This window comes from Chiloscyllium punctatum, chromosome 25 (assembly GCF_047496795.1).
Source record: "Chiloscyllium punctatum isolate Juve2018m chromosome 25, sChiPun1.3, whole genome shotgun sequence".
Classification (NCBI taxonomy): Eukaryota; Metazoa; Chordata; class Chondrichthyes; order Orectolobiformes; family Hemiscylliidae; genus Chiloscyllium; species Chiloscyllium punctatum.
The window spans coordinates 66,060,688-66,079,707 of NC_092763.1; the positions used below are offsets into that span (position 1 = coordinate 66,060,688).

Consider the following 19,020-nt stretch of genomic DNA (forward strand, 5'->3'; position numbering starts at 1 on the left):
TTTCTGTTCCTTTTCTCAGGGAGTGGTAGGTGGAGTCTAACTCGATGTGTTTGTTGATAGAGTTCTGGTTAGAATGCCATGCTTCTAGGAATCCTCGTGCATGTCTTTGTTTGGCTTGTCCTAGGATGGATGTGTTGTCCTTCCTCATCCGTATGTGAGGATACTAGTGAGAGGGGGTCATGTCTTTTTGTGGCTAGTTTGTGGCTAACCTACATCCATTACATAGGGCGTGTAACACCAGTGAGGCAGCTGGATGGTAACATGTTAAACTTATAGTAAAGCACAGGATGTTATGGAGCCACTACAATATGCCAACAGGCAAGTGGCAAATCCTAATGCCCATTTCAAAACCTTTCTCACACTATGAATCTTTCAAGTGGAACAGGAATTAAACCCTTTCCTAAACAGAATGTATTGCATGATTACTGTGAGGTTGAGCTTCAGAAAAGCTGCTGGTTTGGTGCTGGCTCCATTCTAACCTAGCTGATGTGGGCACTGCATCTTTTCTACAGGGGCTGAGTGCTTCCCCACAACAGGCTAGACACTTGTCAGTGTACACACATGGTATTGGAGAGGTTTGGTGCAGTAATAGTAAAGTCCTGTGGGCCTGAAGGTCAATTCAATCCCCTCCCATCATGAAATTGTGTGATAAAATGTCCAAAGTCATGGGTTAAAGAACCCTTTACTTTCCACATAACAGGTGGTATAGTAACACAATGGAACTGTGGGACTGTCGGTCACCTCCCACATTGCATAACTGTGGTAAACCTTGATGTCAAAGTGTTTAATTTGGCACCACCTGAGGGTCAGCCTCTCCCAGGTCTCTGTCACTTACTCTTATTCCTTTAGGTCCTGAAAACCCAGGTGGTCCAGTGTCACCCTGAAACAAAAAGAGAAAATTGAAACATTTCTTGGTCCACAGATTGAAGTAATAACATGCCTCATGCCTTTAGCAGATCCAGGCAGGAATCAGGCCTGGCAGTCTACCGCCAATTGGAATCTAGTGCAGGCAGCCCGCCACCAGTCAGATTCAAGGCCTAGCAGCTAACTGCCAATCAGACTCCAGCCTGATGACAATCAGAATCCCAGCCTGGCAGCCAACTGCTAATCATCACCTGGGCCTAGCAGCCTGCCGCCAAGTAGAATCTGGGCCTGGCAGCCTGCTGCCAATCAGAATCCAGGCCTGGCAGCCTGCTACCAAGCAGAATCTGGGCCTGGCAGCCTGCTACCAAGCAGAATCTGGGCCTGGCAGCCTGCTGCCAATCATCACCTGGGCCCAGCAGCCTGCCGCCAAACAGAATCTGGGCCTGGCAGACTACTGCCAATCAGAATCCAGGCCTAGCAGCCTGCTGCCAATCAGAATCTGGGCCCGGCAGCCTGCTGCCAATTCAGAATCCAGGCCTGGCTGCCAATCAGAATCCAGGCTTGGCAGACGGCTGCCAATCAGAATCCAGGCTTGGCCAGCTGATGACATGACATGGACTTTTAGATGAAGAATGGCTAAAGGTATGGGAGTCAGATGGCTACCAGGACCTGTGGGAAACAAACATCTGCGCTCCACTCCCCCTCCCAATTCAAAAGACGATCAGAAAAAAAACAAGATTATCAGTTCAAATAACACCCGTCCCTGAGTTAACAACATTTTAAGAACAAAAATCACAACTTCATTCATTCCCAGAGGTGTTCATTTGGTTGTATCTGAAATAATTCCACAGAGGCCAGTATCCATCACCAAGTTACCCTTTAGTCACATATGGAGAGTCTCTGATACTGATCCAGCTTCCTCAGAGCCAGCTCTCAGAATGAACAGAACCCCAAACTCCTTTTTTTCCCCCTTTTTTTGTCCTTTTTTAACAGTGAAGAACAACAAGTGTGCAAATCTTTTTTTTATATTCCACCACCAGCAAGAAAGGAAACACCAGAGTGGCCAATGACGAGCAGTGCCCTTCTTGAGAGAGGGCAATGCTGCGTGACCAAAAAAAAAGTGAATGGGAGGGTAGGGATTAAATCAAAATAGAGTTGAAGGGGGAAACACTCCTGTTTTTTTTAAGGCAGCTTTCAGAGTGAACAGAAACACTCTTGTTTAGTTAGTTTCTTTTTAAACCCCCACACTAACGCCTAACTGCGGTAGTGCTTATTTTTTCCCCAGCACCCATGTTGTGTGTGTGTGCAGGTGTGAGACACAGTGAGAGACACAAGGCGCACAAATGTTTATTCAATTTCCACCACCAGGAATATATGAAAAACATCCAAGTGGCCAGTGACAAGCACTGCCCTTCACATCAAAGGGCAATGATGTGTGATCAAACAGTGAAGGGGAGGGTAGGGATTAAATCAAAATAGAGTTGGAGGGGGAAACACTCCTGTTCTTATCTGTCAGCCAGGGCTCCCTGATTGGACCAGGTTAACAACCCCAATCAGGGAACTCATATTCCAGGAGGTCCACCTGGATGACCACATTACAATCACTACAATACCAGACTCTTATGTACGCATTAAACCCTTGCGCACCCATTGACATTGAATGATCCCGCTAAGGTTGTGAGACAGAAAAACATCAAGCAACTCAAATACTTTCAGGATCTGGAACTTTCGAAAGTGAACTAACATAATGAGCAAAGGCTAGGCTTTTGAGTAAACCTTCCATGTCAGGAATATTGGGAAAGCTGTCAGAAGGATGTAGGTGAAAACTCAATTTGCTATTGCATAAGTAACGAGAGAGTGCATACTGATGTATGCTGTGGTACCAAATATTAGTGTCCTATGGTCAGGGTGGAGCGTTGACTATTATAAATAAAACAATTGATGCCACAAAGTAGGATTTGCAACCCTTGAAGAGAACTATAACAAAAATACAAATCACAAATAAAATGTACAAATTTAAATTAACATTCCACTTTGGTTGGAGTACTGATACACTGCAGCACCCCCAAGGCAATCATTGGTCAGATGAGGCATGAAGCGTACTAGAGGACACAGTGTGCTCCCTTATCAAGGATACTCTGATGTGGACGTAACACCAAATGGGAGGCAGGCAGGCAGTGCAAACATCCCCTCTCTGCCTGATAAATCCTCTTCTCTACTATTGTGATATAACCAAATTAAACTACGTTATGGTGAAAGCCCCCTGGCGAGCACTGCAAGGATACATTCAGAGGATACTTCAATTAAACTATCATTACGGGTTCTGGGGTTAAATGATGATGCACTCCAGCCCCTGTGGTGCCCACCAAACTAACAGTGTGTTTGTAAAACTAACCTCAGTTGGAGATTTGAATTTGATTTTAAAAACAGAATTAGTCTCAAGCACTGCCCAGAGTGAGCTGAGAGTGCAACAGTATATTCCTTCCTCCTACCTTAAGGCCTCTTGGTCCCGGTGGCCCCTCTGGCCCTGGGAAACCAGGTAAACCCATGTGGCCCTCCAGTCCTGGCAGACCCCTCACACCCTGTAAGGAGAAATACCATGAAGTTCACATTTGCCCATTGGTTTCATACTGCATACTGAAACACAATCCTTCAATCACACAACGAAACGCCTGCTATTATTTGGTTCATTATGCCCTCTGTTGTTTGGAACTGACTCCAATTTCTGACTGCATTCCACCGAAACAGCAGAGCGCGGGCAATTGATGAGCGACTTGTTCACGGGGACTGACGGCAGTGGCACATTTGGACAAGTTGGAGTTACCATCGGCTGCTGCAACGTGCTGCTGTGTGATCTCATTTCAATTCAGTGCACAGTTTCTCTCTGTAGGAGAGAGCTGTGCGGAAGAGGGGGAATCCAGGAATTCTGACTGTACACACAGCTTTATGTCTGGATATGAAATCTCCGGTGGGAGATAGGTGCAGTGGGATAAAAGTTAAAAATCACACAACACCAGGTTATAGTCCAACAGGTTTAATTGGAAGCACACTCGCTTTCGGAGTGACACTCCTTCATCAGGTGATAGTGGAGGGCTCGATCGTAACACAGAATTTAAAGTCTCCTTTAAGCTACTCTTCACCTGGTTGCTAAGAGACAGCAGGGAGCCATGACAACAGCCTACTGAGCCTTCTCCCACCAAGACAGTGACGATGACTGAGAATTCAGCTAGGGAGTGGAAGAGGACGCAAAGTGTTCTGAGGAATATGTGCTTCACTCTACCAAGATGTCCCAGACAAACAGTGGGGTACAAACCTCCCTCGGGATTTAGAAAAACAAGCACTTCTGCCAGAATTACTCTTCCAATCACTTCGAAAGACTTCCAGACTTCATTAACTTTCATTCATTGTCCATCTGGGACTGGTAGAAAGTGAGAACTGCAGATGCTGGAGATCAGAGCTGAAAAATGTGTTGCTGGAAAAGCGCAGCAGGTCAGGCAGCATTCAAGGAGCAGGAGAATCGACGTTTCGGGCATTAGCCCTTCTTCAGGAAAGCCCTTCCTGAAGAAGGGCTAATGCCCGAAACGTCGATTCTCTTGCTCCTTGGATGCTGCCTGACCTGCTGCGCTTTTCCAGCAACACATTTTTCATCTGGGACTGGTGATGAGCAGCTGAGGTTGGTGAATGATTCAGTAGTAGTGAAGTCATGGAAACGTCACGTGAACTGGTGTTATGCAACCTCAGGGGGAAGTCAGGGCCACTTGATATTGAGGGAGAGGTTCAGAGAGGAGGAGAGGGCACTGAGATCACCAAAGTCATTCAGTACTAAGGCTGAGAAAAGGAGGGCAAGGGAAAATCTCTTGCTGGGGTTGGGAAGATTTTGAACCCGAGACCACTGGATGGGCTAAGGTGGAGTTATTGAAGGTAGACCAGGAGTTTGGGGAGAGACCAGGGTGTTTCTTTAACCAATCAGGTCAGTGTTACCCATTTGGGCAGGGCAGGTGGTGGAAAGTGCAGCCAGATGGACATGAGACAACATGGCCACGCAGAGTGGTTTCATCTTTATTGGGAGATTACTGCCACATGAGTGCCATCTGGTGGAATATGTCTGCACTGCACTGTATTGGAGCCTGAGGGTTCAGACAGTCTGTAAAAACACAACACTCAAGGCCTGTATGATTTTACAAACACTATAAGATATTACCAAGCAGCAAGTAATATTGCGAGAGAGGCAGATGACTGCATTAAGCCCAGGGATGAGTCAGTTTGTCAGCAAGTTGGCTATCCTGCTAAGTTTCTGCTCTTGTGATTCATTGCTGATGCACACATGATGGGCTGAAGGGCCTCCTCTAAACCATGATAGTTCTGTGATTCTGTAACTTTCTGGGGCAGACATGGTGGCAAAGCAGCACAGGTTGAAGTTTAACGAAGTAAAACTGGTGACAACAGGTACTCCGAACAAGAAAATGCCAGGCACCTTCTCAAAGAGATGGAAGAGGAGACTTTGTCATATGACCAGGAAGCACTTGGCCATTGCTACTGTAGCTTGGACCCCAGTGCAGGCTGAACTTATAGCAGGTAGCGAAGAAAGAGTGATCGTATCAAGGATGCGTGGTCCTGATTAACTCTCTGTGCTGGACATTGGCTCAAATGGCCTGACCATATCTCGCTTTTCAACCAACACAAAGAATGGCCACTTCTGAGGGACTGAGGAACTGTCAGTGTGGAATGAGAGGGGCAGGGGAAGCATTCTAAATGAACCCTGCTTCATGAGCAAGAGAATCTCAAGGACACATCAAGTACTTTATGGTGAAAATGTGCAAAAACGTAACATCCTGCAGTCTGAGAATGGAAAACTATTAGAACAGCAGAACTGTCCGTGGTCTTACACGCAGGAAGGTAAGTATATTTAAATCAAATTCAAGCCTGCACTTGTAGTGAGAGATTCATTTCAATTAATCCACTCCTTAAAACTCACACTCCACTGATTACTAGCTCCCCATTTTTATACACCCAATTGGCACCCAATATGCCCATAGCCTGCCAATGACAACATGGGTGATTTACTGGTGGCAATTATTAGATGAAAACATGCCACAGGTGATTGAGGGAAAAAAACAATCATTTAGCTGTGTAACAGATAGAAAAAGGGCTCCTGTTGTGTTGTAGTAGTCCCTACCTATGAGCCAGGAGGCCTGAGTTTAAATCCCACTTGGTTCAGGTGTGTGTAACAACATGGCTGAATGGGTTGATTAGAAAATACCTGTTGCTGTCACCTGTTCCCACATTCTGTCAGGTCTCAGGCATTCCTTCAGATACATTTGACGATAACACCCTGTTGTACTGATTCACAATGAAGGGGAAATCTTCCTCTGGTCCCATGCCAATTCTGACAGAGCTGCCCATGGGAATGCTCCACCTGGTGGGCAAAGCCTGTGTCTGCAAGTTCAGGACAAAACTGACTTTGGAAGGTATTCAACTACTCAATCAGAAAGACATTTGGACAATATATGAAGGAAAGAAGAGAGAGGGGACTGTGATCCAGAATTAGCTGACATTATGATGGTGAGGTCAAGTTTACTGTGACTTTCACAACATTACAATGTTTTGTCTGGAAGAAGCTTAACCATAGGATACTAATGTGTTCATTCAATATTGCATCTTGATTGTCCCTTTCCACGATACATTCAGTGGGGGCTGCTTTTCTGAAGAGGTGGATGCTTCAGGTCAGTGAAAAGTGGTGCACTGTTTTCCTGGGAAGAGCCACCTCCAAACTCACGTTACTTACCTCCCCAGGAACAGGGTTTTAGAAACCTACCTTTTCACCTTTCACTCCACTGCAGTCGCAACCTGAGGCTGGCGCACACCCATGACAAGCCTGAAAAAGATAAATAATAGGTTTTTTAATGACCATAACTGCAGAATGCAAAAAAGCTGTCATCTCAATTCAAACAATTCTGTCGATGTGAGGAGTGAGCATCATCATTTATTGATACAAACTGTTAACCAACTCCTATTGAACAGATCAGAAAACCTGTATGCACCTGCTACTTAGATTTCCTTGCTAATGCTGGAATGTTTTGACTTTGGTAAGTACTGTACCTGTCAGAGATTCCCTTTGTTATGACCCACTTGGGAAAGTGTTCTGCTTCTCAAGCCTCATTACTTGCACAGCCACTACAAATGTTATTGATTCAAACGAAGCTTGCAGATATCCCTATTTCCCTCTGTTGTAATTAACAGACATCAGTCACCAGCTCCCTGTACTTAACAAGAACCACTTTTTGTTATAAATAAGCACATTCTAATCATAAGTAAACTGCTATGAACCATCAAAAGGGTCATAGAGTTATGCAGCACAGAAACAGTCCAATGAGTCCATACCAATAATAATCCCAAACCAAACTGGTCCCACCTGCCTGTGCTTGGCCCACACCCCTCCAAACATGTCTTCTTCATGTAATTACACAAATGTCTTTTAAACTGCACCCACATCCACTACTTCCTCTGAAAGTTCATTCCACACATGAACCACTTTCTGGATTAAAAAAACTGCCCTCAGGTCTTTTTAAAATCTTTATCTTCTCACCTCTAAAATATGCCCTAGTCTTGAAATCCCCCAAGCTAGGGAAAAGATACTTGCCATTCATTTTATCTATACTCCTCATGATTTTATAAATCTTGATAAGGTCCCCTCTCAATCTTCTATGAAAGAAGTCCCAGCCTATCCAATCTCTCCTTATGATTGAACCCTCCATTCCATTCAACACCTGATCCTACTGAGATGCTGTACATATACATACAGACAGACACAAACAAAAAAAACCCACTGGTTTTATGGGTGGGGAAAAAAATTGAGAAACACAGTTCAATAGCACCAGTCCACAGGGCTCATTTACATGCTCCTTCTGAATTGCTGGGACTTACTGTTTTGCAATGTCCATTTCTCTTATCTCTTTCAGTTTTTTGCACAAAGTAGAGGGTGATTGACACATTGTTAAGAAGACATTTGGTGTTTTAGCTTTTATTGGTCGAGGGATAGAGTTTCGGAGCCTTGAGGTCATGTTGCAGCTGTATAAAACTCTGGTGCGGCCGCACTTGTAGTACTGCGTATAGTTCTGGTCACTGCATCACAGGAAGGATGTGGAAGCTTTGGAAATGGTTCCGCGGAGATTTACTAGGATGTTGCCTGGTATGGAAGGAAGGTCTTATGAGGAAAGGCTGAGGGACTTGAGGCTGTTTTCATTGGAGAGAAGAAGGTTGAGAGGTGACTTAATAGAGACATATAAGATAATCAGAGGGTTAGATAGGGTGGAAAGTGAGAGCCTTTTTCCTTAGATGGTAGTGGGCAGCATGAGGGGATATAGCTTTAAATTGAAGGGTGATAGATAAAGGACAGATATCAGAGGTAGTTTCTTTACTCAGAGAGGAGTAGGGGCGTGGAAGGCACTGCCCGCAACAATAGTAGACTCGCCAACTTTAAGGGCATTTATTTGGTCATTGGATAAACATATGGATGAAAATGGAATTGTGTAAGATAGATGGGCTTCAGATTGGTTTCAGAGATTGGTGCAACATCGATGGTCGAAGGGCCTGTACTGCGCTATAATGTTCTATGTTCTGTATTAACTACAAAGTTCATTAGCTACTGGTTAAGGACAACAGCTTACAGCAACTGGTAGGAAGAAAATTTAACATCCTTCAGGCTTCAAGTATTTTTACTTCAGAGAGAGACATAACCTACCATCCAAATAGTCCGAAGGCTTCTCACTCTATCTTTCACACCCACACACTGTCTGTTAAGCAGGAACCAATCAAGGAATTGTCATCAGGCTGATGACTATGGGGGTCTACAACTGGTCACAATTGCATAAACCAATCAGCTACTTGATGCAGGACAAATAATTCTCTGCACACACCCCTCTCTGCCTTGCTGTCTACAAACATCTCTCCGTACAGCTTGACGAAAGCAGTACCCACACACAATGAACTTTAGTAACTGATTTTGAAAAGTTCAGCATTTTCATCCACAATCCCGGTTTTTAAAATAGTCTTTTTTTTTCCATTTTCGTCCATCATCAAAAAATACAGCAAGTAAACGATATGGTCTCATTACAATGGCCTTTCCATCTTATAGGTGGACATCCAGGCAATGAAATGTTTAAATGCAAAAAATGGTTTAACATAAAAGCTGAGTACATGAAAGAATCTAAATATTAGTTTGTGTTCTACCCCTGATTCTTGCTCCTCCTCTCACAAAGCTGATGCTTCATTGCAAGCCACTGGTGCCAAGGTACAAGCACCCTCAGGTACCAAGGGGTCTGAGTTTCATTGCTGAGCCTGGCAGAGAGCTTGAGGGAAGCAAGGCAGCAACACTGATTTAGCCTTTGCTCAGTTTTAATGTTTATACACTATCAGCCACTCAGGTCACTGGAGCTCAATTGCAAGTTACAAACAAGCAAAAAGACTGGCAATTGTACAGCACCTTTCACTACCTCACATTGTCCTGAAACACCTTCCAGCTAATGAACTGCTTTATGGCCAATGACTTTTGGATTGTAAACTGCAGCAAGCAATTTGCACACAGCAAGCTCCTTCCCAAAGTGAGATTGACTAGATACTGTGTTTGTGTGATACTACAGTCGAGGAACCAATGTTGCCTGCGACACCACAGAGAACACCTTTTCTTTGAAATGCTGCAACTATTTAACATCAAGGAACAAATGGACCCTCATTTTATTATCTCATCTGAAAGACAGTGCCTCTGTTGCTGTGACACTTGGTCAGCGCCGCACTGGAGTGCCAGCCTAGACTGTGTGCTCAAGAAGCGAGAGTGGGACTTGAACCTAGAGCTTCTTGGTTCAGAGGTGATGATGCTAACCAAGGAACTTATTACTGGCTTTCAGAGGGATGTTATCCATGCCCCCCTACACATTTACAGCACAAAGGTGGAATGAATGGAGAGTGTCAAGCTTCTGGGAGTGGTCATCCACAGGTTTTCTTGGACTCTTCATCTGGATGCACTGGTTACAAAGGCCCAACAATGTCTCTTCTTCCTCAGGTAGCTGAGGAAATTTGGCATGGTGGTGAATATCCTTGCCAACTTTTATAGATGTGCCATCGAGAGCATTCTGTCTGGGTGTATCACTACCTGGTATGGCAACTGTACCATTCAAGATCAGAGACTATTACACAGAGTGGTGAACTCAGCCCGGACAATCACAAAGGGCAACCTCCCATCTATAGAATCCATCTACCAGGCCCACTGTCAAGGAAAGGCCGCCAGCATTCTCAAAGATCCATCCCACCCTGGCAATGTTTTTCTACAACCTCTAACATCAGGGAGAAGGTACAGAAGCCTGAACACACACACCAACTGGTTTCAAAACAGTTTCTACCCTACTGCTGTTAGAATACTGAATGGACTCACAAACTCTTAACATTCAACTGTACCTGTGTTTTTGCTTTGTCGCTGTTTACCTATTATTTACTATCTATGCTACTTAACTCTGTGATCTGCCTGTATTGCTCGCAAGACAAAGCTTTTCACTGTGCCTTGGTACAGTTGACAATAAATTCAATTCAATTCAATTCAATTCACTGGAGCATCAGAGGCTGAGGGGTGATCTTACAGAGGTTTACAAAATCATGAGGGGCATGGATAGGATAAATAGACAAAGTCTCTTCACTGGGGTGGGGGGAGTCCAGAACTAGAGGGCATAGGTTTAGGGTGAGAGGGAAAAGATATAAAAGAGATCTGAAGGGCAACTTTTTCACAGTGGTACGTGTATGGAATGAGCTGCCTGGGGAAGTGGTGAAAGCTAGTACAATTGCAACATTTAAAAGGCATCTGGATGGGTATATAAATAGGAAGGGTTTGGAGGGATATGGGTCGGTTGCTGGCAGGTGAGACCAGATTGGGTTGGGATATCTAGTCGGCATGGATGAGTTGGACTGAAGGGTTTGTTTCCGTGCTGTACATCTCTATGACTCTAGTTAACACTACCCTTGCCTCCCATGGCACAGCAACAGATAAGGAAGAACACTGGGTGGGACTGGTTAATAATTATGGACTGTGGATGGATCTGGGATCAGCAAGCTGAGTCAGCCACTATCCAACCGCACAGTGGAATTACGCACTGCATTGTCAAACCAGTGATTTAGCAAATCAGAGAACAAGGAGGATCATGACTGATACCAACCTCAACTCCACATCGCGTTTCATCCCCATATTCCTCAATGCCCTTAATGCCCTCAAATTTATGGCCTCTCCTTGAATATACTCAAAACTAAGCACACACAACTCTTTCAGCTCGAGAATTCCAAAGATTCTTTGCCCTCTGAGGAAGAGAATTCTATTCATCTCAGTCCTAAATGGCCACCTCTTATCCTTTGACCCCTAATTCTAAACTCTCCAGCCTGGAAATAGTTTCCTGGCCTTGACTCTTATCACACTGTTGTATGTTTCAATGAGATCACTTCTCCAGAAGGGATAGGAGCAGAATTAGACCACTCAGTCCATGAAGTTTGCTCCACCTTTCGATCCTGGACGATAAACTTTCCTTCCTTCTCTAAACTCCGGAGTAGAGAGCCCAATCAATTCAGCCTCTCTCCAAATCTCAGTCATCTCATTCCAGGAATTAACTTTGCAAATCCTTGCTGCATTCTGTTTGGATAAGGACACCAAAATTGCATGTAATATTCAAGATGTAGCCTCACCAAAGCTCAAAATAACTGCAGCAAGATCTCCTTTACCATTATACCACAATCTGACAAGTTAATGCTTCTTCAAAAGACATGGATATCTCTGCAGCATCTTTACAATCTCCTCACGGCCTACTTGTTATCATTAACAAACTTGGACACATTACAATGGGCCCCATCATCAAAGTCATGGATTATCGATTGTGAACAGCCAATGATCTTCACAACTCTGCATTGCTTAATGTGATCTACTAATTCCTGCTCTGTTGTCTTTCCATTAACAATCCTCAAATATTACCCTCAATCCCATGAACAAACCTGGTCATCAATGCCTTCTGAAAATTAAATTACACTACATCCTCTACTCATTAAACCTTTAAAAACCTTAAGGGGTGCGTCAAGGAAGATATTGTCAGTGCCAGTTACATTGTGTTGATTAGAAAGGGATGAATTAGGATTGAAAGTTTAATGAAATGTCTTGCTTTCATTTCCCCAGTTATTCTCACTGATGAAGGAGGAGGATGTAGACAATTGCGCCACCCAGTGGACGGAGGGATGATTGAAAAGTTCTTTCATGAATGGACACCACACAACAATCAACAGACAGGAGTGTTCCCTCCCAGTTGGAGAACACTTCAGCGGTCCAGGACATTCAACCTTGGATCTTTGGATGACCATCCTCCAACACGGACTTCAGGACATGCAACAGCGAAAAGTGGCCGAGTAGAGGCTGATAGCCAAGTTTGGTGCCAGCGGGGATGGCCTCAACTGGGACCTTGGGTTCATGTAACACTACAGGTGACCCCATTGCACTGTACACACAGACAGACAGACACAGACACATAGACACTCAAACACACACAGAGACTCCTACACACACACATACACTCCTACAGACACACACACTCTCCTACAGACCCATACACTCACTCTCTCATACGCTCACACATACACTCCCACACCAACACACACACACACCCTCTCACAGACTTATATACTCACACTCACACACATACACACACTCTCTCACAGACACTCATAATCCCCCCCCCCCGCCCCCCACACACACACATACATACACACACTCCCACATGCACACATACACATATAAGTTGTGGGGTGAATTTGTACTTGCAGAATTACATTTTACTTTGCTCAAAAACTGCATGAATCCATGCAAGATTCCGTAAATACATTTCTTAGACTAGAATCAGTCTGAACATTGTGGCACAGACAGTCTCACACAAGGAAGCGCACACCTTAAATGCATTATCTGGGCCGACATGACACCAATTGTTAAAGTTCACTTGAGAATGTAACGTTTAATGTTCTGTGATTTACATATGAAAGAACTGAAACCAGCATGTTCATTCTAAAAGATGAGAGACTTAACAAACAATCCAGGTCTTTTTCAATCTACGATTTCAGTTACATCACACTGTAAACATTTGCTATAAATTCTGTGTCTTATGATCGTATGCTCCACAACCACCTGATGAAGAAGCAGCGCTCCGAAAGCTAGTGCTTCCAAATAAACCTGTTGGACTATAACCTGTTGTGTGATTTTTAACTTTCTCATCAAAGTGTTCCTATGGGCAGCCTTGTGTGGCAGTTTATTCAGAGACACCCCTGTCTGGATGAATAGCGGTCACACATCGCTTGGTCATCATATCCTGGAGTATGACTTGAACTTGGAGTTTCTCAGAGGCAGAGATGCAATCCATTGTACAACAAGATCTCCCTCACCGCAGACATATTACCAATTAATCGAAGTGATGGATCATTGACAATGGAGCTCTTAGCTAATGTCAGATCAGCACAACAGTTCGTAGTGTACCTGGAGTGCACCAACATTACCACCATAACCACCCTTATAGTCACAGTGTTGCCTGGATTCAGTCACAGGCTCAGAGATAAACAGGTAGCATGTTAACCCAGTGGTCCAGTGCTTTGGTCAAATGTAATCAACATTTTAAATCAACATCTAAAAGATTAGTCACTTTAAGCTCTATCTCACAAATGCTTTGCTGTCAATGCAGTGTAGATTTGACATTTATCTTTGCAACTTGTACCACCTGGTGGTCACATGCTGAAGTGCAACATGACAACACTATCAGAAATGGGTGAATAACCTTAGCTTCTAATTCCAGTGTATAATATGTCAGACAATTGTTGTCCATGGTGATTTCAGGCAAAACTAATGTTTTCTAACCTGACAGAAGACACGCACCTTTCTGTCTCTCTCACTTCCACTCTAAGATATCCTGGCACCAACCGAGTGTCATGTATTTGGGCTTCTCTATCAGGTTAATGGGACCTTTTACCTTTTACCTAGGTTAATGGGACCGACAACTTTGCTGTTTCAAAAGGTCTAGAATTGCAAACGTATCTTCTGCTGTTTATTCTTTCATGGGACAGGCAGCATTCATTGCCTATCTTAAATTGCTCTTGAGAAGGGGGAATGAGCCACCTTCTTCCTATGATGAAAAGGTCAACTACAACAGGGCACAGGTGCAAGGTGAGAGGGGGAAGGTTTAGAGGTGAAATGCAGAGAAATGTTTTTCACAAAGAGGGTGGGTGCCTGGAATGCCAGTGGAGGCAGGCACATTAACAATGTTTAAGGTGTATCTTGATAGACAGGTGAACGGAAGGTGACCAGAGGGATAGACACTGCGCATGAGCAATTATTAGAGGGTCTAAATAAGGAATAAGAATCAGCAAGGTTTGATGGTGTATTGTTTTCTTGAGGTCTTCATGGTGCAGGTATACGTAGAGTGCTGCTCGTAGGATTTTGCCCCAACAATAGTGAAGGAATGACGATGCGGTATTCCGTCAGGATGTTTAGGAATGTGAAGGACCCAGAAAAGAAGACAAGATAACAAATAGGAGAGGATAATACAGGAGATAGAGGATTTCGAATGTCTGAACTTTTAGCATGAGATGTTTAATTGCTTAAACACTTAATTGTTTTAATTTTATTAAGTTAAGCAGATTTTATATTTATCTTTATGAAATCTGAAAGAATTGCTTTACCTTGTGCTTTAAACCTACATTGAGACACTGCAGTACCTTAAGCCGTCATGTCTGTACATACACTGTACATGAGGCTGCTTGTCTGTAAGTAAATCTTTTCAACTCCTTTTATTTTGTAACACTCCCTCACTTTACACCTGTACATAGCAGGTTATCCAACTCAGCTCTCTAGTGCAATGTGGAAGGCCTCTCTCTTCACATGCTTATTCTAAATTGGTGTCTCCTAATCTATTGATGTCAAAGTTAAGATTATTGCCATCACCAGAATCCCATGATATCACAACCATCAGCTGTGAGATTTTAACCCAAGCTATATTTTTGCTTCACTGACAGTTCAATTCCCAGATACATTCTCCGCGGGACACAACTGCTTATCTTTCCTTTTTTGGGTAGTCTGCAGTTTCACCTGGATGACCACACTCAACTTGTGGAATCTGAATGTCCAAGGACATAATCACAGATAATCAAACTAATGCTGTACAGTTAAAAGTAACATGGGAAAACTTTACAGCAAATGATTCATTTTTATCAGGTCTGGGAAATCTTGCTCCCATTACCTTCCTCCCAAACCAAAACAAACCACTGGTACACTCAGGAAGTTAATAATTGCTCACCTGGACTAACAGAAGTGCAAGCTATAATTAAATGTAACATATTGAAAGAAGTAGTTAACCACAGCTGCCTGTACTCTGCCCACTGAATTCTGTATCACGTAACAGGCTTGTTACTTCGACGCTTTGTAGCTTCAATGGTCTTTGAAGAAGGAGGAAGAAGGTGAGACAAAAAGAAAGAATGAACGAGAACAAAACAGGAATGGAAGAGAAAGAAAGAATGAAAGTGAGAAATCAAGAATAAATAGAAAGAAAGTGAACTGCTCAGTTCAATCTAAGTGACATTATACAATGAACTATTTTATAAAGGTGATTCAGAGACAAAATGAAAGGTACCTTTGATGATTGGAGAGAGTGACTGGTTTCTGGCATTCCCCCCTGTTTCTTGTTAAATACTCAAAACTATACAGAGATGATGTAGATGATGACTTGCTCCTTGGTAAATATTGCTACTGAGTGAGCATGAGGATTTTTACATCCTCAGCAGAATTAGCTCTTTTCTAGTCCTATGAACCTATATGTCCCATCGTTGAGCACATTTAGACCATTTATTAAACCTTGTGCCCCATGTGTGAACCTGTTCAGATTTGCTGCAGTGTAAGTAGGCTTGAACACACAAACACTAAAGACTCATTAGATATCTTGATCTGTTCTCCTCCCTTTATTATCTCATGGGCCTCAACTGTTTACCATTTCTAGTTTCGATCAAGGCTTTTTGTATGGTCAATGTTGCTTTTTCTGTCCTGATCTGATTTTGCAATTGACAAGTCATTTTTTTCTCCACTTCAAAATCAAAGTTTCAGCTCAAGTCCCACAAGCAGCACGTTGTAGTACAACCGTTGAATTGATGCGGGAGATGTTGGTGTATTTACTCCAGAATGGTCTTGAGTACTGATCCTAGATTACACTGACGTAGCCAGTCATGGCGAGAGCCAGCAACAGGAGATTGTCGATTCTTCAGAAAGAACAGATCCGCTAGCATTCCTGCTCTCACCTGCTATTTAATTAAACTTGCTGGAACTTGCATGTTTTAACAAGTGAGGGAAAGACTGGTTTAATTGTGAAGTCCCCAGTGATGAAACAGACAATGTATTCAATGTCTGGGGACATAAATAATGATGAGGCAAGAGCGCTGCAGCAAAAAGACTAAGATCAGTTTTATTTTTATAAAATAACATTTGACGATACAGGTATTTATTAATACATAGCATATTGATCCCTGATTAAACAGTGCCTTAATTTTAAGTTTTCATTCTTGTTATCACATCGCTCCACTTTCTTGCATTCACTATTGCTGTATTCACCTCCAGCGCTACAAATATTCCCATCTCCAACAATCAGGGGGGCCCTGTACATCAGTGCAACAGACAAGGTTGAAACATTTGAATCCTTCTTCAATTCCAAACACTAGATCTATCTCAGTGTCGGTCCTGTGTCCCCCAGTTTCACAGATGCCAGACTTCAGTCATTTTCATTCACGCCAGATGATACAATGAAACAGCTAAAGATAAAGCAAAATGCTGCGGATGCTGGAAATCTGAAACAAACACAGAGAATGCTGGAGAAATTCAGCAGGTCTGACAGCATCTGTGGAGAGAGAAACAGAGCTAATGTTTCAAGCCTGATATGGCTCTTCCTCAGAACAGACTGGCTGATGTAAATGGATATTGTGAAGGCTATGGGCCCTGTGAACATTCTGGCAATGGTAGGCAAGACCTATGCTCCAGAACTGGCGGGTCCCCTCACCAAGCTACTCCGGTACAGTTACAATACTGCCACCTAGCGGGCAATGTCTATAAAAAAGCAGATTCAATTTCCTACAATGTGGAAACAGGCCATTTGGCCCAACAGATCCACATTGAACTCCGAAAAGTAACCCACCCAGATTCATTTCTCTCTGATTAATGCACCTAACACTAAGGGCAATTTATCATGGCCAATTCACCTGACCTGCACATCTTTGGACTGTCAGAGGAAACCCACACAGACACGGGGAGAATGTGGAAACACCTCACTGACAGTCACCCAAGGCTGGAACTGAAGCCAGGTCCCCGGTGCTGTGAGGCATCTGTGCTAACCAGTGAGCCATCGTGCTGCCCAAAATCAGTTTAGAAACTGCAGCACTGCAATGGCCAGGAATCAAATCTGGGTCAACTGATTGGAAGGCAGCTGTGCTCACCACTATAACACCAAGACAAATCCAATCTGAGAATTACTCCCCTTGTCCATCTACTCTCAATCAGAGGCAAAACTGATAGAAGGGACTGTCCGCTGAGCGATCAAGCAGCATTTACTCAGCAACTTGATCAGTGATGCCCAGTTTGCATCGCCAACAACATCCACATCCTGTGAAAGAAAAAAATAACTAGATGGATATTTGTCTCTTTTCTGTTGGCAGTTCCTATGATCACTCGTGAAACTGCAGTCCAATAGACAGCTGTGTTTTCAGAAGGAGTAGTTGAAATTTAGTTCTTGAACAATAATCTGAACTTGTAAAATACATCCAACCACCAGAGGGCGGTGAAATATTTTTCTGAAAGGCTTCATCCAACTCCTATGTCCTGAGAGGGAAATGTCCTGCACTACAATCAAACAACAAACTGTTCTGGCTACAATAAGAGCATTCGAGCGACAAAACATCCTAGTTTTGCTGGGACACTCTTGGATTCTTAACAAAGTTCCATTTACTTGGGTTGAAATACCATGGTGTATAAGTGTTTGTTCTAGTTTCCCATAGTTATATGATCTCTACTATGAGGAACACACCCTGTAGGCAGACGTCCTAAGTTTCACTTCAATAGAGTCCTCATGCTGAGCACACTACTGTGTTGTATACTCAAAACATGGTGTCAGAAGTGCCGAGTGTTGAGAGCTGAAATAAAACACAGCTGTAGAACTGAAAAAGAAAAATAAAACCCAAAGATCACAGTGAAAACACTGCTTGAGTGAAAATGGCTACAGCTTTTTCCCTACTAGGTCCTGTTGAAATGACTGAGGACATGTGGCAAAAGCTGGGTATTATTCCTCAAAAAAGGGCAAAATTAGGTAATAGCTATGGAATTGTTGAATAAATCAGAACAAGTACAAGTTACTGCACTTTTATTGCGGTTAGGAAGTTATTATTCAAAATACATTCCACCTTAAATCTCTCCAAAGAGCAAAAAAAAGACAGAAATTTTAAAAGCACTGAAGGTACGCTTCAAGCTGCAATTGAATGTTATATATATGAGTGGTACACATTGAAAACTAGAGAACAAAGGCAGAAAGGAGTTTATTAATCAATAATGAACACAGATAACTTGTCTTGCAGTAACTTGTGAATTTGCGCAATTAAAGGATGAACTAATTAAAGGATTACATTGGGAATCAGGGATCCAAAAGTGAAATTATGTCTACTGAGAAAAGACAAACTTGACTGTGAATCAACAGGTACAGCCTATTCGTGGTAGAACAGACCAAGGCTTGCATGATGCTCCAGGCACATGGCAGAACAGTCACTGAATAAAGGGCAGGCTGCAAATACTGCAGACATCATCATCCAAAAGGAAAGAACCGTGCCCTTCTACCTACTTGGAAGTGACAGGTGAGTCTGGCCACAAGCCACTACAAAGCTTTCATCAAGCCACTACTATCTGCTCCAAAGAGTTTGCAAATAATGTTGTTCCAGTTACAGCGATATCATCAGGACAGAGCATACAAGCAACACGATGTGTTTTTCAGACATGCTGTCAAGAGCAGCCCTCCTAATGAAGAAATTGAACGATGATAGGGCAGAGTGTGAACTCTTCGAGATTCCGCAGCTTGTTATACT

At 43.2% G+C, this 19,020-nt stretch overlaps 1 protein-coding gene across 4 annotated transcripts in view; it reads right to left on the minus strand.

Moving 5' to 3' along the window:
• The window catches only part of col4a5 (collagen, type IV, alpha 5 (Alport syndrome)), a 266,388-nt gene that overhangs the window by 158,990 nt on the left and 88,378 nt on the right, over window positions 1-19,020 (minus strand). For all 4 annotated transcript variants that reach the window (XM_072595460.1, XM_072595459.1, XM_072595461.1 and 1 more), the window contains 3 exons: window positions 6,680-6,739; window positions 3,357-3,446; window positions 836-880 (listed from right to left, as the gene is read on the minus strand). In XM_072595460.1, the coding sequence (XP_072451561.1) occupies window positions 836-880; window positions 3,357-3,446; window positions 6,680-6,739 (195 nt within the window). The remainder of the gene's footprint in view (window positions 1-835; window positions 881-3,356; window positions 3,447-6,679; window positions 6,740-19,020) is intronic.